Genomic DNA, 25503 nt, shown 5'->3' on the forward strand with positions numbered 1-25503 from the left:
AAAAAAAAAAAAAAAAAAAAGAGAGAGAAATTCTGTCCTTTCCTTCCATGTGAACTGAAGAAAACCACTCTGCAGCAAGATAAAGGATGGAGCAGACCCTGGAAGAGGTGGTGACATGGGAGGTGGGGAGGCACAGGTGGCTTTCAAGTCCCTAGACTGGTTCTCCTGATGCTCAGCCACTCCTTTGTCTTTGGGTTTCACACAAGGTCCCTATATTGTGATAATAAATTCTCTTCTGCTTAAACTAGTTAGAGTTTTAACAAGAATTACAGTATAAGGAGGAGAAGCCTACCTGGTCCTCCGGGTTGCTAGTTAGCCTTCTCTTGAATGTGGGCTCCACCTCTCAGCTTAATTTGTCATTATTTGTCTTGGATGCCTATATTAAATTTTTGCCTAAAAAATCTAGATTTTTTTTTTGCCTATTAATATACAGTATTCTCATACAAGCTAATAAGTATCCTTTTCTTGATCAAGAAAGAACTCCTATGGACACATTTTTAAAATTGTGCAAACTCTCTCTGGGCTTCCTTTTCTTTATCTGTAAAATGAAGAGGTTGAAATATAAAATGTAATATTATAAGAAAGTACTACTTTCTGTTTTTTTCTTTTTGAGTCACTTTTTTTTCCCCTCTCTTTTATTCCTTTTTGGCTCTAATTTTCTTAAATTCAACTCTGCTCGCAGGTAAAGGTATAATCTTTGGCAGCTTCTAAATATATTTGTTCATTTCGAATTTGCAGTTTAGGGTTTTATTTTTTCTCTTTTTGCAGAGATGGTGTACACTTGAGATGATGTGAGGAAATTCATTGGCATTAGACAGACTTTTTTGTTAAGTAAGGTTTTACTTTAATTGCTTTTTTATATTTGCCAGTTGACTTTGACATTCCAATCAACATGACAAATCAGAAAATAAAAAATAAAAGTTATTTTCAGTTAACTGAATTTTTTCCACTTTAAAAAATGAATATGAAAATACCCATTTGTTTTTAATGATTCCTATCTGATGGGGGTGAGTGTACATAATACAAATCTAAGTGCAGTGATGTATATGGAAAGTCAAAAAATATAGCTGATAATATTTCAACATTGCAACACTTGTGAGGACAATGTTTGAATATTAAAAATATTTTATCTACAGTATGGCACAATATGGCTGATATTTTCTTGATGTTTATAAAAAGGTATACATGATCTTTTAACTATTTTCCCTTTGACTTCTTTTTGTACTAGTCTTTTTAAACTATGATATTTATCTGGTCAGAAATGAGAAACCAATGAAAAAACATATTGTTACATAATCTTTTTGTAGTCAATGAAATCCTATGCATATAAACACTAAAATATAACATAAAAATATTTTACTTTAAAAATAAACATGTCCTATCAATTCAATACTATTTTTATTGTGATCAAGAACTTTAAACATCCACTGCGCCATTTTCAATAAAATATACTGAGTTTATTTTACATCCTTGCATCTGTAGGATGCAATCTTCTGTTCAAGGAGATGATTTATTGTGTAACCATTTTGTTTCCTTTTTAATTGCAAAAAAATGTGAAATGCATGACAAATTTGTGTGTCATCCTCTAGCATGGGTCATACTAATCCTCTCTGTAAAGTTCCAGTTTTAGTATATGTGCTGCTCAAGTGAGCACAAGACTGCTTATTTTTAGATATTCTTTTTTTATTTGTCAATCCTGAACTAATATTTCGGCTTTAGTTTCGGCTTTAGTTCTAATTTACAGAGCATGTTTCAAAATGGGTATCTTTGCATGCAACATGCTCAACACTCAAACTAGATAGAGATACCTTCTGGCTCTTACGACAATTTACCTTGAAAGTTTAGAGTCCTCATGTTATAGGTGAACATTAGTTTTTGGTTATCTTACCTGGAACAGTTATGTCCCGTCCAAGAAGAAAGACAGTGACATCGGTTTGGTCTTATACATTTTCCACCATTTAAGCAGGGAGACTGGCAAACAGCTGGAATGAAAAACCCATGCATGTATTTAATTAGTACTTAGCAATTCTGAAGATATCCATAAAGGCACGTAGGATAAGATTTGACTCTAGTTCCTGCAATGGCCACCATATACTGTTAGCATTATCTATTTCTGCTACGCTGCTTGACCTCACATCCTTATGTGGTACCACCTCCCTTTTTCCTTCCAAGCTGGTCAATTTTCACATTTAAGTCCCAGATTAAATTCTGCCTACTTATTGAAACCTTTGCTGATCACTCCAAGTCCACTGATTTTTCTCTTCTATAATCTTTTTTACTCATGAAATCAATCTGACACCTTGGGCATTCTGAACTGTAAATTTTTTGTGTTAAATTAGACTGTCCATTTCTTTCTTTTTAAAAAATTTCTTGTCACTGACTTGAAGCTCAAGATTGTAAATTCCTCGAGGGAGTTGGCATTGAACTCTTATTGACTGGGTGATTATGTCAGAAGTCAACTTTTATGATAATAAATTAGGCACATGGATTGTCTAAAATAACAGATGATTCAACATCCCTTTGTGTTTGGTGAGGAGACACATTTCATGGCTTTTTTCAGCTTTAACTGGAATTACAGAAGCTGGTTAGCCAGAGATGAAACCCTGAGGGGACACCCAAAGATTTACAATCTAGGTGTCTTTCTCACACATCCATAATCTCATAATCAAACTCTTCATCTGCATAAATTTATTGGTTAAAAAAACTGAAGACGCTAAAAATTGATCAAGACCTACTATCAGAAAGTATAACATATCAAAGAGAAGGGAGAACTCCCTGTAGGAAGGAAATAAAATCTCTGTTGAGAGAAAGCTGGAAATAACCATTCCAGTCTGTGTAGCACAGAAAGGCAGGCTCTTTCCTGGATGAAAAATTCCTTTTTAGTGAAATATAAGAAAATGTCATTTCTTTAGTTGTCCATTCATTCATAAAATATGGAGAAAATATCTGCTAAGCAAGTAGCAGGCACTTGATAAGCACTGGTCCTTGTCCAGAGAGAAGAAGAGAGAAGACAAGAAGAAAAATACACCTTTTCCCTTGGGGAGCTCTCTTGGCAAGTTAAAAGTAAGAGCTGACCAGCAGAATGCACTTATTAGCAATCTAATGGGAAAGAAAATTATGAAACAGTTTGGATTAAACTTTAATTCTGATTAAACTCAGGATTAAAACAAGCAAAAATAAAACTAAATAATTGAAAACTTAAGTCCTCATAGTTTCTGCTTGCTCATGTAAGAACGCATTACTAATTTTCAGGACTATGCTGATTTAGCAGTGCCTGACTGCACTAACAAACTAGTCACTACTTTTACTTCCCTGTCTAAAAGCTTAACCATCCTTCTGAATCACATCAGTGGTCCCAGTGTTCCATTCAGGGTCACCTTTTCATGTCGCATGTCTTCTGCAGTCTTATTTTTACCCCTTTGAATATTTTTCAGTGATGACTTGTAAATTTCTATCTTCACGTAATGAATTTTCTGGAAACCTAAACTATCATCCAACTGCCTACCAGGTCACTTCCCTTATATGATCCACAGCCACCTCAAACTCAGCATGTCCATACTTAACTCCTTATTTCTACTCTCAAGCCCGCTTTTCCTGGCTTCCCTATCTCAGTAAACTGCACCACTTTCCACTCCAATGCCCAAGCTGTAAACAGCTTTTTTTTTTCTAAGTAGTTTTGACTCTTCTTGGATTCTACCCCCACAATAGATCTGTAACCAAGTGCATTGCCTCTTAGTCCTTACCATCCCTCAAATCTGCTCTTTTGTGCTTATTTCTGCAGACTTCATTAATTATTGCCAATTCTGCTTTTACAACCTCCCCAACGAATCTCTCTATTGTAAGTTTTTCTTTCTTCCACTTTTCATACTGCTGCCAAAATCAGTTTTCTAAAAGAAAATCTGATCACATGATTTTCCTGTTTAAGATCCCTCAGTGGCTTCTGCTGCTCTCAACACATATTTGAGCATCTTGTACTTGGCATGCGATGCGTTTCCTGATCTGATGCTGCCCATCTTTAGAGCTACATTTCCAGCCACTCCCTGCATTTTCTCTATGGCTTTGGTTATCCTTTGCTGAACACACCTGTGTATTTTGTGGTCCACGCCTTTAGCTGGAATGACTTTCTTCTGGTGACTCCTTTTGTTTTTCCTCAGATTCTACACTTGCAAAGCTTTTTCTAAACTCCGACACTTGGCTAGTTTACCCATTTTCACTGCTGTGATAGCCCATTTTATAGATTTTGATTTGCCTCTATCTTACCACATCCTAGTTATCTATTTACATGCCATTCTGCATCCCTTCGCCTTTTCTAGATTGAAATTCTGGAGGGCCAGGAGACTCTGTTTTATATGCTTTTTGTCTGCTGAGCACTTAGGGGTGTAAGTAGGATCTATGCTGAGCTAGCTGCTGTAAGACTTGGAAAAACAAAGGCTATAGAATTCAGTGTCATTGAGGAGCATATTCTAGTTAGAGAGCTAAGGTGTTAAAAGGAATGCTGATAAATCAGATCCATTCATAGCTTTAAGCTGCATGATTATAACTAGTTGTATAACATTTATAGAAATGGAATATTATAAAGTAGATTATTGTGATATTGAACAAGTTTAGAGATCAGAGGAAACTTAGGCAAGACAGAGGAAAGAGGAAGATCATAAGCAAATGTAAAGAGACTGGGGAGGAGAAGCTGCTGCTTGCAGGGGTAGTGAGGAAACCATTACTGCAGAGCACAGTGTGTGATGGCAGGAGAAGTGAGTGGTGCTTCAGGTGGGCTGAAGCCAACTTATGCAGAACCTTGGAAGTCAAAATAATTCAGGGTGGATGTAGAAACTAAAATAGAGAACGATTTTAGGCTCATAAACAGCAAAGACATGCAAAGTAGTAAGTTGATGATGTCTAGTCTGGAGGGACATGGAGACAAGGTCTGAGCCATGATCCAGAGTCTTTTACTGGTTGCTGACAGTGGTGTGGAGTAGAATGTGAGAAATGCTAAGCAGGAAGGAACAAAAATAGTGATGGTGCTGGTAACCTCAGATAAAAGGGAAGGTGAGTCAAAAGTCCTTCATTCATTACCTGCACCAGTAAGGTGCCTGGAAGAAAAGAGAGTTTGTTTGTAGATGGGCAGGAGAAACGTGGGTAAATATCAAAGTTGATTTGTAATAAACAAACACTATATAGACTGCTTTCAGAGTCTCAAATAAGGGCTTCAAATTTAGCCTCCAGGACATTTTTCCTTCTCTACATTCATGAAAGCCTCAATTTGGGCTTTAGGTACTTTAGGTAGTGTGACAGCTGCATGTCTGCTTTTGTGTGTAACAGTACTTTTCAGTCTAATTTCTCTGGTTTACTTAGTAGTAGTGCCTCTTTTACTCTAAAAAATGACTTCGTTTGGAAGCTAAATTATATGGTCATCCCAGCCTTAGGATTCCTGACCAGCTCTGGTGTCAGGAAGCCCTGTCTGTACTTTACTTTTTACTCCTTGAGGAGAGGTGGTATAAACATCATTTATAGGAGGAATAGTGGCATCTCAGAATAGTTAATAGATATAGCAAGCCCTATTTTTTTTAATGGTGGCTTAAAATTTAGGACATTGGAAAGGTAGTTTGTCATTTTAAATTGAGTTATTTGACATTTACTTAAAAAAACCTATATTGGGGTACTATGCTAAGGACTGGGGATATAAAGATGATTTAAAAAAAATCCTTGCCCTCAGGTGGCATATAATCTAGCGGGGGCAGGGATAGATAATCAAGCAATTGAACAGATGTTAAAGTACAGTAGGCCAAATGCTATATTTGAGGTCTGCAAGAGGTGCTCAAAGGATGTTTGTTACTCATCAATCAACTACCTTTTGTTTCTGTTGTCCATGATAAGGAACTCTCTCTTTGATGAGTTTTATAGTTTTTTTCCTTTTTTTGAAAACTTTTTTACCTTTTAAGTTCAAGGGAATACGTCCAGGTTTGTTATGTAGGCACACTTGTGTCATGGGAGCTTGTTGCACGGATTGTTTCATCCCTCAGGTACTAAGCCTAGTTCCCAATAGCTATTTTTTCTAATCCTCTCCTTCCTTCCACCCTCTACCCTCACGTAGGCTCCAGTGTCTATTGTTCTTCTCTATGTGTTTATGAGTTCTCATCATTTAGCTCCCACTTATAAGTTAGAACATGGGGTAATTGGTTTTCTGCTCCTGCGTAAGTTTTATAAGGATGATAGCCTCTTGCTCCATCCATATCCCACAAAGGACATGTTCTTGTTCTTTTTCATGGCTGCAGGGCTATTACGAAAAAGTTACGAAGTAGGCCTGGTACAGTGGTGCACACCTGTAATCCTAGCACTTTGGGAGGCTGAGGTGGGTGGATCATTTGAGGTTAGGAGTTCGAGATCAGCCTGGCCAACATGGTGAAACCCCATCTCTACTAAAAATACAAAAATTAGCAGGGTGTGGTGGCAGGCGCCTGTAATCCTAGCTACTTGGGAGGCTGAGGCAGAAGAATGGCTTGAACCTGGGAGGCAGAGGTTGCAGCGAGTCAAGATCATGCCACTGCATTCCAGCCTGGGCATCAAGAGTGACACTCTGTCTCAAAAAACAAACAAAGAAAAACAGATGCTGGTGGGGTTGAGGAGAAAAGGGAACACTTATACACTGTTGGTAGGAATGTAAATTAGTTCAACCATTGTGGAAAGCAGTGTGGCAATTCCTCAGAGACCTAAAAACAGAACTACCATTTGACCCAGCAATCCCATTACTGGGTATATACCCAAAGGACTATAAATAATTCTACCATAAAGACAAATAGACATGTATGTTCATTACAGCACTATGCAGAATAGCAAAGACATGGAATCGACCTAAATACTCATTAGTGGTAGACTGGATAAAGGTTTTTTTTATTTTTCTTTTTAACTTAAATTGTATTTATTTATAGCCTTGTTCTTTCTAAAGAGTAACATGAACTTAGTAATTTAGCTTTTTAGAGACTAAAATAAATATTATTCTGAACCTCTGTGTAATGTCTTCTCTATGCTCCGCAAAATGAAGCAGATGACATAAAGAAGACAGATAGTTGAGCCAACATAGATGTTATTCTTTGGCAGATGACCTGGAAACATGTTTTTTTAGGCAACCGTAAAATTCAGTGTTGAGACACCATTCAAAGGATTATCTTGAGGAATTCTTGAGAAACATCACTACTTTTTCACTCTGCCACCACTTCTGAGTCCGAGTCACACTCTTCAATGTTCTCTAGAGTTTCAGGGGACTGAGCCACCAAGAAAACAAACCATGAAAGAGGCCTACCTGTATGACAGCGAGACCCCGTCCAGCCAGGCAGGCAGTCACACTGATAAGGGGCCACACAGCGACCCCCGTTCAGACAGGGAAGAATGCAGATTGCTAACAAAAAAAGGAGATTGAAATGGCGTTGATCAAAATACACATGCTCAGATAGGTTCAAGGGTTCAGAAAACATTTTGCAGAAGTGAAGCCTTGTATGACTCATGACTCACTAGACAACTTTTCTGCATGTGTTCTGCTTATTAGTGAGCATCACTGGGAAAACACAATCAGGAAAGTAGGCCTGGATTCTTAGCCAGATGTAATGACTCTTAAGGCCAAATGCACTTTCAGTGAAGACTCTGTAATCAATGTCTGCAAAGTGCTTTGCTTTAATGCTTCACAAAATAAGCAGAACGGTTTCCATTTCTTATAGTTTCAAATTTCCATGACAAATCACATAAGATGTTCTAAGAGGATTTGGCTGCCTTGAGGCTCTCTTCTTGTCTTGAACTAAATGTGAGAATGAAAATCGTATGGGCTATACCACAGAACTGAAGTTTGCAACATTTTGATAGCAATGGGACAACACACCCTTTATTTCTGAGAAGCTGAGGCCTGATGGTGACTAAATGATGTCTCCCCAACGCTGTCTTGACTATCATTCCTCCTCCTGGAAATCAATGAAATCTTTAAAGAGGCATAGTTTGTTTAAAAGTGTGAGATATTTACCTTTCTCCTCAAAAACAAGTTCCTTAATCAATAGTGTTGCCATCACCTAAGGAGTTGGTTGGCAATGCAAATGTCAGGTACCAACCCAGATCTACTGATCTCCCAGATGATCTGTATGTACAGCAAAGCTTGGGAGGCCCTGGTGTCATGCAGGAGGGTAGGTACATGCCCAGTGAGCAAGGCTAGCTAAGGCAGCCAAGCCAGGCCTGTCGTGGGGTACCCCAAAATCAATGCTTATTGAGTCTTTGGACTCTTGACATTAGAACAGGTTAAGTCTGGGAGCTCTAGGTGAAATGGAATGACTGGGGTGAGCTGGAAGAGAAAAGTATGATTTCTCTTCTTTTTTAATCACTTGAGAACACTTGTTTTGGTGAGTTGTTAGCAGCCTAAATTTATTTCCATCATACATTTTCCTTTACAGACTAGTTGAAGATGTCACACTTAAAATGTTTTAGTCTCTTATAAAATTCCTATTCCTACCAGTATAGACCAATGGCCATCACATGAATCACTCTTAATGATTTACATACACTGCTCCCATTGAAATATATATATTTTAAGACATTGAAAAAAAGTACACTTGAGATATTTAAAAAATTAATATCACTATTTATACCACCCTGGAATTTCAAATTCAAATGTGTTTCTATAAGGATCAAAATTCTGTAATAATTTACCAGGTATGGATATAGGAGTGCCAGCTTTTCTTATTTTGTTGATTAGTAGAAACTATTCTTAACAACAGAGGAAATTGTGAGTTGCAAATATTACCTGCAAAGTACATGTTTTGCAGTGGTGTGCGTTTATAGCAACTATAGCAATGACTGACATAGCACATAGCAGACCCTGAGTGAAGGGAAGAGGATGGCTAGGAGACTTTACAACAAGCTCCTTCTCAAGAAGACTTTTGCAAATTTGTGCCAGGGAGCATGTGAAGATGACTTTAGATGGATCTTAATAACAGTATTTTCAAAGTCATTAATATTCTAGATCTTCTGCAACCTAATGACACATGTGCTCTGCTGCGTGTGCTGCACGGACTTAAAGCAAATGGATTCTGCCCAACAGTACAGACATTTCCTGGTAAGTCCCCTCAGGTGGGAGCATCCAGACAATTTGTCAGGACTCAAAGTAAGATCTGAGGAGCAACTCACGTTCTTCACAGAGGCGCCCCATCCAGCCCTCTGGACAGTAACAAGCATTTGGGCGTTGGCAGATGCCCCCATTCTGACACGGGAATCGACAGACGGCTGGAAAAGAAGCAGGATTGGTCACAAACATAGGGAATTATGGAAGGGAGTGAGTCAGAAAATAGAATTGCTCCTTTAGATTTCATACTATTTCCTTGACTCAAGCTTTCAGAAAGAGAAACAAAAATTAAAACTCAAGAGGAAATTTCAGTATGTGGAGAAGTACAGCATTTGATTGGCTGCTATTGCAGTTTTCCCTGTATCTTTATTGAGGTGCAACAAAAGAATTGTATATATTTAACATTTACAACCAGATATTTTGATTTATATTTAGATTGTGAAATAATCACCAAAATTATTGAGCTAATTACCACATTCATCCCTTCACTTCTTTATCTCTTTCTTTCCTTTCTTTCCTCCTCTCTCTTTTTCTTATTTCTCTTTCTTTCTTTTGTTCTTTCTCTCTTCTCTTTCCTTTCTTCCTTTCTTTCCTACCTTTCCTTTCTTCATATCTTTCCTACTTTTCTTTACTCTTTCTTTCTCTTTCTTTCTTTCTTTCTTTCTTTCTTTCTTTCTTTCTTTCTTTCTTTCTTTCTTTCTTTTTCTTTCTCTTTTTCTTTCTTTCTTTTTCTTTCTTTTTCTTTCTTTTTCTTTCTTTCTTTCTTCTTTCTCTCTCTCTCTCTCTCTTTCTTTCTTTCTTTCTTTTGTCTCTCTGTCTTTCTTTCTTGTGAGAACACAAGATCTATCCTTTCAGCAAATTTTCAGTTTGCAATACAGTATTGTTAACTATAGTCACATTGCTGGATGTTAGAACTCCAGAACTTATTCATCTTGCATAACTGAAACTTTAATACCTTGACCAACATCTCCCTATCCTCACCTCCTCCCAGCTCCTGCGAACCACCATTCTACTCTCTGTTTCTATGAGTTTGACTATTTTAGATTCCATCTATCAGTGATATCAGGCAGTATTTGTCATTCTGTGTCTGGCTTATTTCATGTAGCATGATGTCCTCCAGGTTCATCCATGTTGTTGTAAATGGCAGGATTTTCTTCTTTTGTAAAGCTGAGTAATATTTCATTGTATCTACCTATTTCTGTCTGTCTATCAAATCTACATCTATCTATCTTCTTCATCGCCATTGTCTATCAACACACACTTTTTAAAAAATCCATTTATTTGTCAACAGACATTTGTGTTGTTTCAATATCACACACACAACACTCATTCTGACTTTAGACTTTAAGTGAAATCTGGGCTATTCCTTTAAGATGTCCCTCCTCAGCAACCCTCTCAAAAGGCTCTAACATTCTCTTACATCCATGTATTGGTGATCTCATTTCTCATTGTTACTTCCAGACAATGAATCCTCTTTCTCTTGCAGTAGCCCCTGTTTCTTTTGTGGCTCATGCCATTCATCCATTGACTTCCTCAATCTTCCCTGCCTCACCAGTTATTAAAGTACAAATGTGAACATTGTTCATGTGGTCCACTAATCCAAAAACTCGATTATTCTTTTAGTTCCTTGGTTATATCTGTGTGTACTAGCATACTTCTTGACTTTTAGCAAATATTTGTAGAATGAATACTTATAATTTATAAAAATCATATTTGATTAGAAAAGTATAAGTTTTAGAAGGACATACTAGGGTGCCTCATTACCTCTTTCTATTTTGGGCAGAATTTCAGGCACAGAACATAAGAGCTCTATATGCTTTTAAAACTCAAACCATAACATTGAAAGAAAATGACACAGCTGCTAAAAGAAATTTTAAAGCCAAGGAAAAATAAAGTAGCATGCATATTAATTGTTGGAGAAATCAGATTTCTACATACATTTCCCTGCAGTTTCACTAAGAAATAACCATTCAAGTATTTCCTTACGTCTGCAAATAGGAGGTGATGTCCATGTTCCATTTTCTAAACAAACACTCCTTAGGGAACCCTCCAACATATATCCACTGTAACACGAGTAGGTGATCATGTCTCCATATTGATAATGTACGCCTCGAGCAATTGCATTTTCTACGTGAGCTGGTGGACTACAGGAGATTTCTACAGGAAAACAAAACAACAATTAAGCTTGTGCTACTAACAGACTGAGAACACAGTCTCATCTCTAAGAATGAATTAATTTAAAGAGCAAAAATACAATACATAAGGGAAACATTTTCACCTACTTATCTAGAATAGTAAGAACTAAAAGAATTAACTGCTACTTTTCAGAAAAATTAGAGATACAACCATCAAAGAGATTTTGTCTTCAGATTCAAATGTTGAAGGTGAGGCTATTTTAAACCTAAGGAAAGCAGTCTGTAGGACACCAAGAATGAGCTCTTATAACTCATCACATAGGTGGCTGCAAGAGATCTTCAATACAAAATACTTATTAAATTAGGAGAGAAAAAGCATGACGATTGTAGTCTACTGTTTCAGAGTAAAGATAATGAATTGCTGTACTGCATATTGTATCAGGGCTATTTTATTAAAGTCTAGAACAGTGCCTGACATGCAACAGGCTCTTGAAAATGAGTCAATGAATGCATATTGCTTTAGTCTATAGATGCTCAATGAATATAACTTGATGAGGTTTATGAAATTCAAGGTTTCATGTTAGTTTTCCTCTTTTCAATACCGTAAAAGAGTGATTTTCTACTTTTGGGGTTTGTGTTAGATTGGATGACAATCTTTGCTTTTAAAAGGAACATGTGCTGTATATTTAAATAATTTTATAACTGATATTGTTTTCAGAATTTTACAAGAAGCCTTAAGATAGTTAGAATTATTCCATGGTGGGTCACAAGGCAAGCGGTAGATTGGTTTCAGGATTCTAACCAGAATCCAGTTTGTTCAATTGTTGAATGAAGAGTCCTTATGAGCTGGCTTCTAAAAGGTCACTTTGTTGTCATAATACTACCAAAAACTTGTTACAGGAGATGATGAATTTGTTTGATTTTTCTAAATTTTCTTTCCCCTCTAAGCTGGACAAAATGACTACTATACAACAGAAATCAGAAAGAAAGAAATGAAGAAAATGTCCCTTTGCTCAGACAAGTCCCTTCTGCCATACAACCTAAAATGAGCTGTATTAGAGGCATGGGTACTGTACTGTAGAAATACTAAGGTGAATGTAACTAATTATACTTAGGATTGTCAGGGTATGAATTGCAGTGAAAGTGGCATTTGGAATATTCTGTAGGGCTTGAGTGGATCAGAAGGAATGAGCTTCCAGGTTCCGGCAACAGCCTGGTAGAAAGATCAGAGCTGATCTGAGCTGATGGTTTATAGCAGTGGTTATCAAAGATCAAAGAGCTGAGCTGATAGTTTATAGCAGTGGTTATCAAAGCATGGATTTCAGACCACCTATATGGGAATCAGCTGGGGTTCTTATTAAAAATGCACGTTTCTGGTGTTTTTGTCTTATGAATTTGCATCTTACATACTTTCCTTGGGTGAGTCTCATGTATACTAAATTTTAATCTTATAAATTTCTAGGACTAGGTGAAAAAAATGAGGAAATTTGCTGTTTATGTGAAGGAAGGACATTTTGTTCTAAGCCAAAGACTTCGTGTCTAATAGGAAATGTAAAAGAGGATTGAAGATAAACAACAGTGGTCTCTTCTCCAGGGTAATCCCTCACTCTCTCAAGTATATTGAAGAATAGGGATCTGGGCATGGTTTCTATGTGTTCTTATTCTTCAGTTCCCACTTATAAGTGAGAACATGCTATGTTTGCTTTTCTGTTCCTGTGTTAGTTTGCTGAGGATAATGGCTTGGAGCTCTATCCATGTCCCTTCAAAGGACACGATCTTGTTCCTTTTTATGGTTGCATAGTACAATATCATATTTTCTTTATCCATTCTATCATTGATGGACATTTGGGTTGATTCCATGTCTTTGCTATTAGGAATAGTGCTGCAATGAACATATATGTGCATGTATCTTTATGGTAGAATGATTTACATTCCTTTGAGCATATACCCAGTAATGGGATTACTGGGTCAAGTGGTTTTAGGTATTTGAGGAATCACTGCACTGTCTTCCACAATGGTTGAACTAATTTACATTCCCACCAACAATGTAAAAGCATTTCTATTCCTCTACGGCTTCTCCAGCATCTGTTGCTTCTTGACTTTTCAATAATTGCCATTCTGACAGGTGTGAGATGGTAACTCAATGTGGTTTTGATTTGCTTTTCTCTAATAATCAGCGATGTTGAGCTTTTTTCCATTTTTGGCCATATAAATGTATTCTTTTGAGATGTATCTGTTCATATTCTTTAACCACTTTCTAATGTTTTTTTTCTTGTAAATTTGTTTAAGTTCCTTGTAGATTCTGGATATTAGAATCTTTGTCTAATATGGACGGACAGATTGCAAAAATGTTCTCCCATTCTGTAGGTTGTCTGTTCATGCTGATGATAGTTTCTTTTGCTGTGCAGAAGCTCTTTTGTTTAATTATGTCCCATTTGTCAAGTTTTGCTTTTGTTGCAATTGCTTTTGACATTTTCATCATGAAATCTTTGCCTGTGCCTATGTCCTGAATGGTATTTCCCAGATTTTATTCTAAGATGTTTATAGTTTTGGGTTTTACATTTAAGTCTTTAATCCATCTTGAGTTGATTTTTCTATAAGGTATACGGAAGGGGTCTAGTTTCAGTTTTCTGCATACGGCAAGCCAGTTCTCCTAGCACCATTTACTAAATAGGGATTCCTTTCCACATTGCTTGTTTTTTGTCAGGTTTGTTGAAGGCCAGATGGTTGTAGGTGTGAGGTCTTATTTCTGAGATCTCTATTCTGTTCCATTGGTCTATGTGTCTGTTTTTGTACCAGTGCTATGCTTCTTTGGTTACTGTAGTCTTGTAGCATAGTTTAAAGTTGGGTATCGTGATGTTCCAGATCTGTTCTTTTTGCTTAGGATTGTCTTGATTATTAAGGCTCTTTTATGGTTCCATATGAATTTTAAAGTAGTTTTTTTCAATTCTATGAAGAATGTCAATGGTAGTTTAATGGGAATAACATTGAATCTATAAAACACTTTGGGCAGTATGGCCATTTTCATGATATTGATTCTTCCTATCCATGAACATGAATTGTTATTCCATTTGTTTGTGTCCTCTCAGAGCTTCCTGAGCAGTGGTATGTAGCTCTTGAAGAGGTCCTTCACTGCCCTTGTTAGCTGTATTCCTAGGTATTTCATTGTCTTTGTAGCAATTGTGAATGGGAATTCATTCATGATTTGGCCCTCTGTTTGTCTATTGGTGTATAGGAATGCTTTTGATTTTTGCACATCGATTTTGTACTCTGAGATTTTGCTTATCAAGTTAAGAAGCGTTTGGGCTGAGATGACGGAGTTTTCTAGATATAGGATCATGTCATCTGCAAACAGAGCCAGTTTGACTTTCTCTCTTCCTATTTAAATACCCTTTATTTTTTTCTCTCACCTGACTGCCCTGGCCAGAACTTCCAATATTATGTTGAATAGGAGTGGTAAAAGAGGGTATCCTTATCTTGTACCAGTTTTCAAGGGGAATGCTTCCAGCCTTTGCCCATTCAGTATGATATTGGCTGGGTTTGTCATAAATGGCTCTTATTATTTTGGCGTACATTCCATCAATACTTAGTTTATTGAGTTTTTAACATGAAGGGATGTTGAATTTTATTGAAGGCTTTTTCTGCATCTATTGAGATAATCATGTGGTTTTGTTTATGTGATGAATTATGTTTATTGATTTGCATATGTTGAACCAGCCTTGCATCCAGGTGAAGAAGCCAACTTGATTGTGGTGGATAAGCTTTTTGATGTGCTGCTGGATTCAGTTTGCCAGTATTTTATTGAGGATTTTTATATCAATGTTCATGGGGGAAATTGGCCTGAAGTATTTTCTTTTTTTTTTTTTNGTCTCTCTGCCAGGTTTTGGTATCAGGATGATGCTGGCCTCATAAAATGAGTTAGAGAGGAATCCCTCCTTTTTAATTGTTTGGAATAGTTTCTGAAGGAATGGTACCAGCTCCTCTTTGTACCTCTGATAGAATTCGGCGGTAAATATGTCTGGTCCTGAGATTTTTTTTGGATAGTATGCTATTTATTACTGCCTCAATTTCAGAACTTGTTATTGGTCTATTCGGGGATGCAATTTCTTCCTCCTTCAGTCTTGGAAGGGCGTATGTTTCCAGGAATTTATCCATTTCCTCTAAATTTTCTAGTTTATGTGCATAGATGTGTTTATAGTATTCTCTGATGGTTGTTTGCATTTCTGTGGCATCAGTGGCGATATTCCCTTTATCATTTTTTATTGTGTCTGATTCTTCTCTCTTTTCTTCTTTATTAGTCTAGCTAGTGGTCTATCTATTTTATTACTTTTTCAAAGAGCCAGCTCCTGGATACATTACCTTTTTTGAAGGGTTTTTCCGTGTCTGTATTTACTTCAGTTCTGCTCTGATCTTGGTTATTTCTTGTCTTCTGCTAGTTTCAAGGTTTGTTTGCTCTTAGTTCTCTAGTTCTTTTAGTTGTGATGTTAGGGTGTCAATTTGAGATCTTTCTACATTTTTGATGTGGGCATTTGGTGCTATAAATTTCCCTCTTAACACTGCTTTAACTGTGTCCCAGAGATTCTGGTACATTGTCTCTTTGTTCTTATTGCTTTCAAAGAACTTCATGATTTCTGCCTTAATTTCATTATGTACCCAGGAGTCATTCAGGAGCAGATTGTTCAATTTCCATGTAGTTGTATGGTTTTGAGTTTCTTAATCCTGAGTTCTAATTTGACTCAGCTGTGGTCTGAGAAAATGTTTGTTATAATTTCAGTTCTTTTGCATTTGCTGAGAGGTGTTTTACTTCCAATTATGTGATCAATTTTAGAGCAAGTGTTGTGTGGCAATGAGAAGAGTGTATATTCTGCTGTTTTGGGGTGGAGAGTTCTGTAGACGTCTATCAAGTTCCCTTTATCCAGAGCTGAGTTCAAGTCCTGAATATCCTTATTTATTTTCTGTCTCAATGATCTGTTTAATATTGACAGTGGGGTATTAAAGTCTCCTACTATTATTGTGCAAATGTCAAAGTCTCTTTGTAGGTCTCTAAGAACTTGTTTTATAAATTTAGGTGCTCCTGTACTAGGTGCCTATATTTTCAGGATACTTAGTTCTTATTGAATTGAACTCTTTATGTAATGCCCTTCTTTGTCTTTTTTGATTTTTGCTGGTTTAAAGTCTGTTTTGTCAGAAACTAGAATTACAACTCAACCCCTGCTTTTTTCTGCTTTTCATTTGCTTGGTAAATTTTCCTCCATCCCTTTATTTTGACCCTAGGAGTGTGTTTGCACATGAGATGGGTCTTTCGAAGATGGCACACTGATGGGTCTTGACTCTTTATCCAGCTTGCCATTTTGTGTCTTTTAATTGAGGCATTTAGCTCATTTACATTTAAGTTTAGCATTGTTAGGTGTGAACTTGATCCTATCATTATGATGCCAGTTGGTTATTTTGCAGACTTGTTGATGTAGTTGCTTCATCTTGTCATTGTCATTGGTCTTTGTACTTCAGTGTGTTTCTGTAGCAGCTGGTAATGGTTTTTTCTTTAAATATTTAGTGCTTTCTTCAGGAGCTCTTGCAAGACAGGTCTAGTGGTGATGAATTCCTCAACATTATCTTGTCTGAAAAGGATTTTATTTCTCCTTCACTTATGAAGCTTAGTTTGGCTGGCTATGAAATTTCTGAGTTGAAAATTCTTTTCTTTAAGAATATTGAATATCGGCCCCTATTATCTTCTGGATTTTAGGGTTTCTGCAGAGAGGTCTTCTGTTAGTCTGATGGGCTTCCCTTTGTAAGGCTTCCCTTCACCTGGACTTTCTCTCTGGCTGCCCTTAACATTTTTTTCTTCATTTTTACTTGGAGAACCTGAGGATTATGTGTCTTGGGGTTGGTCTTCTCATGGAGTATCTTATTGGGGTTCTCTGGATTTCCTGAATTTGAATGTTGGCCTGTCTTGCCTGGCTAGGGAAGTTCTCCTGGATAATATCCTGAGGTACATTTTCCAACTTGGTTCTATTTACCTCACCTCTTTTGGGTACCCCAATCAATCAGAGGTTCAGTCTTTTTACATAATTCCATAGTTCTCAGAGGTTTTGTTCATTCATTTCATTCTTTTCCTCTAATCTTGTCTGCCTGTCTTATTTTAGCAAGATAGTCTTCAAGCTCTAAAATCCTTTGCTCCACTTGGTCCATTCAGCAATTGATTCTTGTGGTTGCATTGTGAAGTTCTGTTGTGTTTTTCAGCTCTATCGGGTCATTTACGTTCCTTTCTAAACTGGTTATTCTGGTTAACAGCTCCTGTCATGTTTTGTCCTGGTTCTTAACGTCTTTGCATTGGGTTAGAATATGTTCCTTTAGCTCAGCAAACTTCATTATTGCCCACTTTCTGAAGCCTACTTCTTTCAAGTCATCCATCTCAGCCTCTGCCCAGTTCTGTACTTTTGCTGGAGAAGTGTTGCAATCATTTGGATGACAAGAGGAACTCTGGCTTTTTGAGTTTTCAATGTTTTCTTCATTGATTCTCATCTTCCTGAGTTCTCTAGCTTTGATCTTTGAGGCTGCTGGCTTTGGAATGGGGTTTTTGTGAGGACTTTTTTGTTGATGCGGTTGTTGTTGATGCTTTCTCTTTTTCTTTTAACAGTCAGGCTCCTCTTTTTTAGGGCTGCTGTGGTTTGCTGGGGGACCACCCTAGATCCTATTTTTCTGGGTCTCAGCTGCACCTGGAGGTGTTACCAGTGAAGGCTGCAGAACAGCAAAGATGGCTGCCTGCTCCTTCCTCTGGGAGCTGTGTCCCAGAGGGGCACCAACCTGATGTCAGCAGAAATGCCCTTGTATAAGGTGTCTGGTGACCCCTGTGCATCCAATCAGGAGACATGGGATCAGGGACTCGCTTAACAAAGCACTCCGGCTTCCCCTTGGCAGAGCTAGTGCACTATGTGGCCAGGAATCCCCCTTGTCCAGACTGTTTGGATTCATCAGAGACAGCAGGGGAAGGACCAAGCCTGCTGATCTGTAGAGATCATGGCCACCGCTCGCCCAGGGGCTCTGTCTGAGGGAGATCAAAGTTTCTGTCCATAAACCCCTGGCTGGAGTTGTTGCAATTCCCACAGGGAGGCCCCATCCAGTGAGGAGAGATGGGTCAGGGTCTAGTCTAGGGAGGCAGTCTGTCCACGATCTGCCACAGCTGTTGTGCTGCGCTGTGGAGAATTCCTCCTTAGTCCAAACTGCCCAGTCTCCCTGGCTCCAGCAGGGAAAAAAATGGCAGACTGGAGCTGCAGTGATGGTGGCCGCCCCTTCTCCCAGGAGCAGGCAGCCACAGTGATGGTGGCTGCTCCTCCCTTCAGGAACTGGGTAGTCTTAGGCAGTCTTTAGCTGAGTGGCTGCCAAGAATCTGCAAAGCTCTGTGCTTGGGACCCAAGGCCCTGGTGGTGTGGGCTCATAAGGGGGACCTCCTGATCTGCAGGTTGCACAAATCCAAAGAAAAAGTGTGGTTTCCTGAGCGGGGTAGCACAATCACTGACTGCTTCCTTTGGCTGGAGGTGGGAGCTCCCCTTGCCCCATATGGCTTCCAGGTGGGCCATTGTACCACCCTGCTTTTTCTCTCTTTCTGTGGATTGGTCAGTTGCCCATGTAGGATTCACTTACTGTTTTCATTCTTCTCAGTGGGAGGCTCTGTCCGCAGCTGTTTCTAGTTGGCCATCTTGACTCCTCTCCCCAAAATATACATTCTAATGCTGCAAGAGGCTGCTGTCTGGAAATTCAGGGACTTGGGCTGTTGTGTATTATCTTCCTATTAGGAGATATTGCTGATATGCACCAATTCATTTATTCTTCAAGACAAATTTATAAGATATCTATAATACCTACAAGATAGGTATAATTGAAGCTCTTAACAAATGACAGCCCTAAGACTCAGAGGAGTAAGGATTAGAGTTAGACATTTTGGAGACAGAATTCACACTCAGATCCTTCTGATTCCAGAATCTCCATGGTCTTAACAGGCATATTTCTTATCTCATTAAAGGGAGTGCAAGTGTTCTGAAGATGAAGGGCATTGTAGGCATAATACAGTCCTATAGTATAGGACTGTATAGGACTGTATTATGCCTACAATGCCCTGTGCCTTGCATCTGGTCAGACTCAATGAATATTTTAATTGATTACTGTAGAGGGAGTGGCTTGGACAACAAAGAAGCATGAAGGGTAAGACATTGGCAGGGAGATTTTTTTTTTTTTGAGATGGAGTCTTGCTGTGCCTTCCAGGCTGGAGTGTAGTGGTGTGATCTCGGCTCACTGCAACCTCTGCCTTCCAGGTTCAAGTGATTCTCCTACCTCGGCCTCCCGAGTAGCTGGGATTACAGGTGCAGGCCACCACACTCAGCTAATTTTTGTATTTTTAGTAGAGATGGGGTTTTACCATGTTGGCCAGGCTGATTTTGAACTCCTGACCTCAGGTGATCTACCCACCTCAGTCTCCCACAGTGCTAGGATTACAGGCGTGAGTCACCGTGCTCAGCCAGCAGGGAGCTGTTCTAAATGGAGTTAAAAAGTGTGTGTTGACCAGGAGTGCTGAGTCACACCTATAATCCCAGGACTTTGGGTGGATCACCTGAGGTTGGGAGTTTGAGATAACCTGGCTAACATGAAGAAACCCTGTCTCTACTAAAAATACAAGATTAGCTGGGCGTGGTGGCACATGCCTGATTAATCCCAGCTACTTTGGAGGCTGAGGCAGGAGAATTTCTTGAACCTGGGAGGCAGAGGTTGCAATGAGCCAAGACTGTGCCATTGCACTCCAGCCTGGGCAACAAGAGGGAAACTGTCTCAAAAAAAAAAAAAAAAACAAGAAAAGAAAGTGTGTGTTAAAGGCAGCAAGAGACGCCTCTAGATTGCATAAATTTAGCAGCAAAGTGCTAACCCCTAATGCTAGCAACATAGTGCTAGTGGTTCTCAGACCATTTCCTAGGTTAGCAGTATCCTCATCAGCAACATCTAGAAATGTGTTTTAACAAGTTCTCTAAGTCCCTCTAAGTGGTTCTGTTACAGGCTCAAGTTTGAGAACCACTGTGGAATAATTTTTCTATTGCAAAACATTTGTAGTCTGTTAAAGGATAGTTTGGGGATTCTGACATTGTGGGAAAAAAATACGTATTTTGAATTTAGTATCTTGTTCATTTTTAGAGGAGCACATTTTGAAAATGTGTTCAGTGAATCTTAGGTAAGTTTTAGTTTGGTTCTGGAAAGCTTTTTTTTTTTTTAAATGTTTGAAATTCGAAGACTAAAAAAAAATTTCAAACATTAATGAGGAAAATGAAAACTATGATAGCACAGAGATCTAATTATTTACAACTAAGTTACTTGACTGAAAACAACCTCACAGGGATGGGAAACACTTCGCTCTAGCAGCATGAACTGGCTTCTGCCTGCTGACTTACTTTCACATTTGGCGCTTGTCTGTGTCCACGTCTCGTCGGGGTTGCAGGTAATGATGCCTTTGCCCCGCAGCAGAAAGCCTTCCCTACATTTGATGGACACATTCTGATCAACATAAAACTCCTTTTCAGATAGCAGAGCATTCTCAGGAATCACAAAAGGAACAGGGCATGGATTTGCTGTTTAAAAGAAAAGAAAATGCTTACTGATATTTTCCCTCCTTACCTAATGTATTTCCTCAAAGGCAGAATAGTAGTCCTATAGGAGATGGGTTCTCAACAATGATCACATGAGGTTTAAAAATAGGGAACTTCAAACATTACGCACAGACTTGTTTTGCATCCACATGAAATTACGTGTAAAGATGAACTCAGATAAGATCAGAAAACATGAAGTTATTCAACCACTAATGCGAGGTCCTAGAAGTTGAAGATGACAAATTATGCCTGAAATGATGGGTCACATTATTTTAGACTGATTTTTGATCAGCATTGTGAAAACAAAAGGCATACTAGAAATCAAGGGGTATGTCAAATATTCCCTTATTATTAGAAGAATATAAAATACTTCTAATTGTCACTTTACTTTATTGACCACCTTTCAGGAGGATGGAACCAGGAAATCATCAGACATTTCTATGTGAGCTGAATATGACTTTAGACTCACACCACTATAAGCAGGATATTAGAACGAGTGGAGTTTGCATGCCTTTTTCATAAAGATGGGTTCATTTTTATAGGCCTGAGGGAAACACAGGAAATGATGACAAGATGACATATCAACACATATTTCAAGCAATCTAAGTTTTTCTGATTTTTAAATGGGCACAAAAGAAGTATTTGAGTGAGGTTCACTTCTGCTGTTACTGCATTCTGATGAGACTTCAAACAGTAATGAGCAATCTCAACTTATACCTTCCTTGTGAGATGGATTGTTTTCATTTGAATGGTTATAACTCATTATCTTAATGTATCATATTTATATATACTTCACACACAGTAGAATTCATGATACATGTATGTCAACATTGTTTCATTAAGTTGCATTTTCTCTTAGTAATCACTCAGGGAATCTGACGAAAGCTGATTTTCAGACAGGACTTAGATAACACAAATAGATTTTTTAAATATTCCAGAGAATTCAGCTTGGATAGGCATTAATTGCTTTTTCTGGACCCATATCCCTTATAAGTGGGGTTTCCTCAATGTTTTGGATATGTGGGAAGCTAATTGTGAAACTGAATCTAATTAAAATCTGTCCTAAAAAGTCAACACATACGTTTGCAGAGAGGGACTGGGTGGCTCCAGGTTCCATTTTCTGTGCAGTGTGCCTCAGATGGCCCTTCAAGACTGTAACCTCTGTTGCAGGAATATACCACACTGGGTCCGGTCGTTGTGTTTTCAACATCAGCCTTCCCATTGAGAAATTCAAGTGGAGCTTCACACCTGGTCTCTAAAAAGAAGAATACTATGCAGCCATAAAAAATGATGAGTCTGTGTCCTTTGTAGGGACATGGATAAATCTGGAAACCATCATTCTCAGCAAGCCGACAGAAGAACAGAAAACCAAACACCACATGTTCTTACTCATAGGTAGGTGTTGAACAAGGAGCACACATGGGCACAGGGAGGGGAAAATCACAGACTGGGTTAAGTTGGGGGTGGGGGGTTAGGAAGCAGGGAGGAATAACACTGGGAGAAATGCCTGATGTAGGTGACGGGAGGATAGAGACAGCAAACCACCATGGCATGTGTGTACCTATGCAACAAAGTACAACAACAAAAAAAATTTATTTGGTGCAATAAATAGTCTGCCAGGCTTAAAAAAATAAAAAGAATAAAAGCCTCATATTGATTCCTTCTCCAATACCTCTTTCTTTCTTTTTCTACAGTTGCCAAAGATACTTCATGCAATATACAAAATATGATCTACTCATGTGTGAAGCACAGTGATATTCATTGAAGGAAAAAAATACAGCATACCTAAGTATTAGATTCATGCATGTATACAATTAAAGATGAGGATTTATTCCTATTGACTCCAGCTGTCTTTATGTATATTATTAATAATGCTGGGGGTGGGGGGTATGGATGAGTAGCTGGGTAAAATAAAACAAATACTAAATTTACACTTAAGTTGTAAACCCAAATAAAATACAAGATGCTCAGTTAAATTTGAATATCAGATAAATAACAAATACATTTTTAGCATAAGCATGTCTCAAACACTGCATTTTATAAATTTACATTTAAATTATTTTTCATCTGAAATTTAAATATAACTGCATGTCCTGTATTTTTGTTTCTTCTAAATCTAGCAGCCTTACTTATAGCAAGTCTGAGATTATCTCATGTAACAGTTGGCAAAATGTGAGGCTTAGGGAGGTTAAATAATTTGGTCAAGGTCATACTGCTTGGAAGAAGAGATAAAATATAAAATTATCAGAAGTTAAAAGATAATAGGAAAGTATGAAGAACAGGGACCCATGAGCTTGGGGAAAATTAAAATAAATGACATCTTAAGTGGCTTTTGAGGAATATATGGACTTCATAAACTGATGGATATTAAAACTGTAATGAACGATTTTGCATTATTGTGAGAAATGTTATTAACAGGGGTGCTGTGAGGAAAGTAGGGTCACCCTTTCAAGAATCTCAAAAAATGGGCTTGAGTCTTAAATTTATAATTTTTGTGAAGGCAGAGAAGGTAGTTCTAGACTAGTGGTTCTCAAGTTTGGTTGTACTTTAGAGAACCAGGGAAGCATTTATGACCTATCACAGACCAAATGAGTCCAAATCTTTATATTGAGGGCTACCTTTTAATATTATATTAAAAATACCCTACATGATTCAAATGTGAACTCAGAGTTGTGAGTCCCTGGACTGGATGCTAATGGACTTCCTTCAGCCCAAAGTACACTGGGATTCACAGATCTTAACCTTGGCTACACTTTGAAACCACTTAGGGAGCTTTAGAATGCTATTGATACTGTGCCGGGCATGATGGCTTATGCTTGTAATTCCAGCCCTTTGGGTGGCTAAGGAGGGCAGATCACTTGAGGCCAGGAGTTTGAGACCAGCAGGGCCAACATGGTGAAGCCCTGTCTCTACTGAAATACAAAACATTACCCAGGCATGGTGGTGCATGCCTGTAGTCCCAGCTACTCAGGAGGCTGTCCTGGAAGATGGAGTTTGCAGTGAGCCAAGATTGTATTACTGCCCTCCAGCCTGGATGATAGAGTGAGACTCTACCTCAAAATAAAAACAAAAATAAAAAAAACATACATACATACATACATTGTCCTTTGGCAGAGAAGGGGATACTGGGGATAAGGTTATGTGAATTAACCCACATTTTGCCAAATAAACTTGGCTATTCTGATAAAATAATGTAAAATTCCATGCAAAATACTAATCCTCATTTATTTGACAGATGGGCCAACAGCACGTTAAAAGTATTAACTAGCACTGTCACCAAAAAAATAGAGCCTTAGAAGTCTCTAAGCCTTCTTTTTTTTTTTTTTTTTTTTTTTTGAAGAAATAACCCTTTAGGTATGTCTAATTACTTGCATTATTATTACTATTACTTATTTTATTTATTTATGTATTTATTTTTTTTGAAGTCTCAGTCTGTCACCCAGCAGGCTGGAGTGCGGTGGCATAATCGTGGCTCACTGCAACCTTCCCCTCCCGGATTCAAGCTATTCTCCTGCCTCAGCTTCTTGAGTTGCTGGGATTACAGGTGCCCATCACCACGCCCAGCTAATTTTTGTATTTTTGGTAGAGATGGGGTTTTACCATGTTGGTCAGGCTGGTCTCGAACTCCTGACCTTGTGATCCACCTACCTCGGCCTCCCAAAGTGGTGGCATAAGCCACCATGCCTGGCCCTAAGCCTTCTAATTTATAATTATTTGAGAAAATCCCCCACAAAAATGCTAATAAATTCAATAATTAACTAGCATTCAAACAAGATGTTTGCCATTCCAGAGTAAGCAACCTTGTGCCCTATTGCGGTTAATCATTAATCCCTACTACAGTTTTTGACTCTTAATCGTCTGCTGCCCTTGAGCAAAAGCCCATTAACAGGTTCTCATACAGTTTATGAAGTTCGATTACATTTTTTTAGAATTTCAAAACATCTATAAAGAAAATGTAGCCACACTCTTATTTTGTGTCCTTAGTGTCATTTTGGGGCTAAGTGTCATGCAACTCACCTTTGCACATTGCCACCCCTCCACTCCACTGTCTGTTCTCCTGGCAGACACGTTCCCTGTTCCCCTGTGAATCAATGGAGAAAGGTCATCAACAAGATCATAACTCTGTAATAGAAAGATAATAAGGAAATGCAACGTAGTTCTAGCTATGGCTTTGAATCGCTCAGCACTGGAATGCTAAACAAACACATTAAAAATATACAGTTTAAGGAGTAAGTTTAGACTTTCAAAAATGTTGTTATCAAATTGCTTCAAAATTTACACCCTGGCAGACCAGTATAATTAAGGCACAGACTTTGCTTTAGTTTTTATTTTAAATGTCAACTAATTATAATCTGTAGCTAAGACTGACAAAGAATGCATTAGAAATGGATGGTCAAATAGTATTCTATTGTGTATGTATGTGTACATACACATATTTGTATGCATTCTTAGCATGTATGGATCATAGTACATAATAATATATGTATGTACACATACATACACAACTGAGTACTATTTGGCCATAAAAACAGATGTGATATATATACATAAGCGTGTGTGTGTGTGTATCTATATATCTATATATATATCACATTTTCTTTATCCATTCATCCATTAATGACACCCAACACTTAGGCTGACTCCATATATA

The 25503-nt window shown here is 38.1% G+C and overlaps 1 protein-coding gene and 1 non-coding gene across 3 annotated transcripts in view; both read right to left on the reverse strand.

The window, feature by feature from the left end:
* The window catches only part of SVEP1 (sushi, von Willebrand factor type A, EGF and pentraxin domain containing 1), a 210982-nt gene that overhangs the window by 8736 nt on the left and 176743 nt on the right, over nt 1-25503 (reverse strand). For both annotated transcript variants that reach the window (XM_037729541.1, XM_017503374.2), the window contains 7 exons: nt 24870-24933; nt 21934-22107; nt 20658-20834; nt 11078-11248; nt 9157-9252; nt 7295-7390; nt 1889-1982 (listed from right to left, as the gene is read on the reverse strand). In XM_037729541.1, the coding sequence (XP_037585469.1) occupies nt 1889-1982; nt 7295-7390; nt 9157-9252; nt 11078-11248; nt 20658-20834; nt 21934-22107; nt 24870-24933 (872 nt within the window). The remainder of the gene's footprint in view (nt 1-1888; nt 1983-7294; nt 7391-9156; nt 9253-11077; nt 11249-20657; nt 20835-21933; nt 22108-24869; nt 24934-25503) is intronic.
* On the reverse strand, nt 1548-1654 carry LOC119467609. The gene has a single exon (XR_005196152.1). It is a non-coding gene; the product is annotated as a U6 spliceosomal RNA (small nuclear RNA).

This window comes from Cebus imitator, unplaced genomic scaffold (genome assembly GCF_001604975.1).
Source record: "Cebus imitator isolate Cc_AM_T3 unplaced genomic scaffold, Cebus_imitator-1.0 Scaffold310, whole genome shotgun sequence".
Lineage (NCBI taxonomy): Eukaryota > Metazoa > Chordata > Mammalia > Primates > Cebidae > Cebus > Cebus imitator.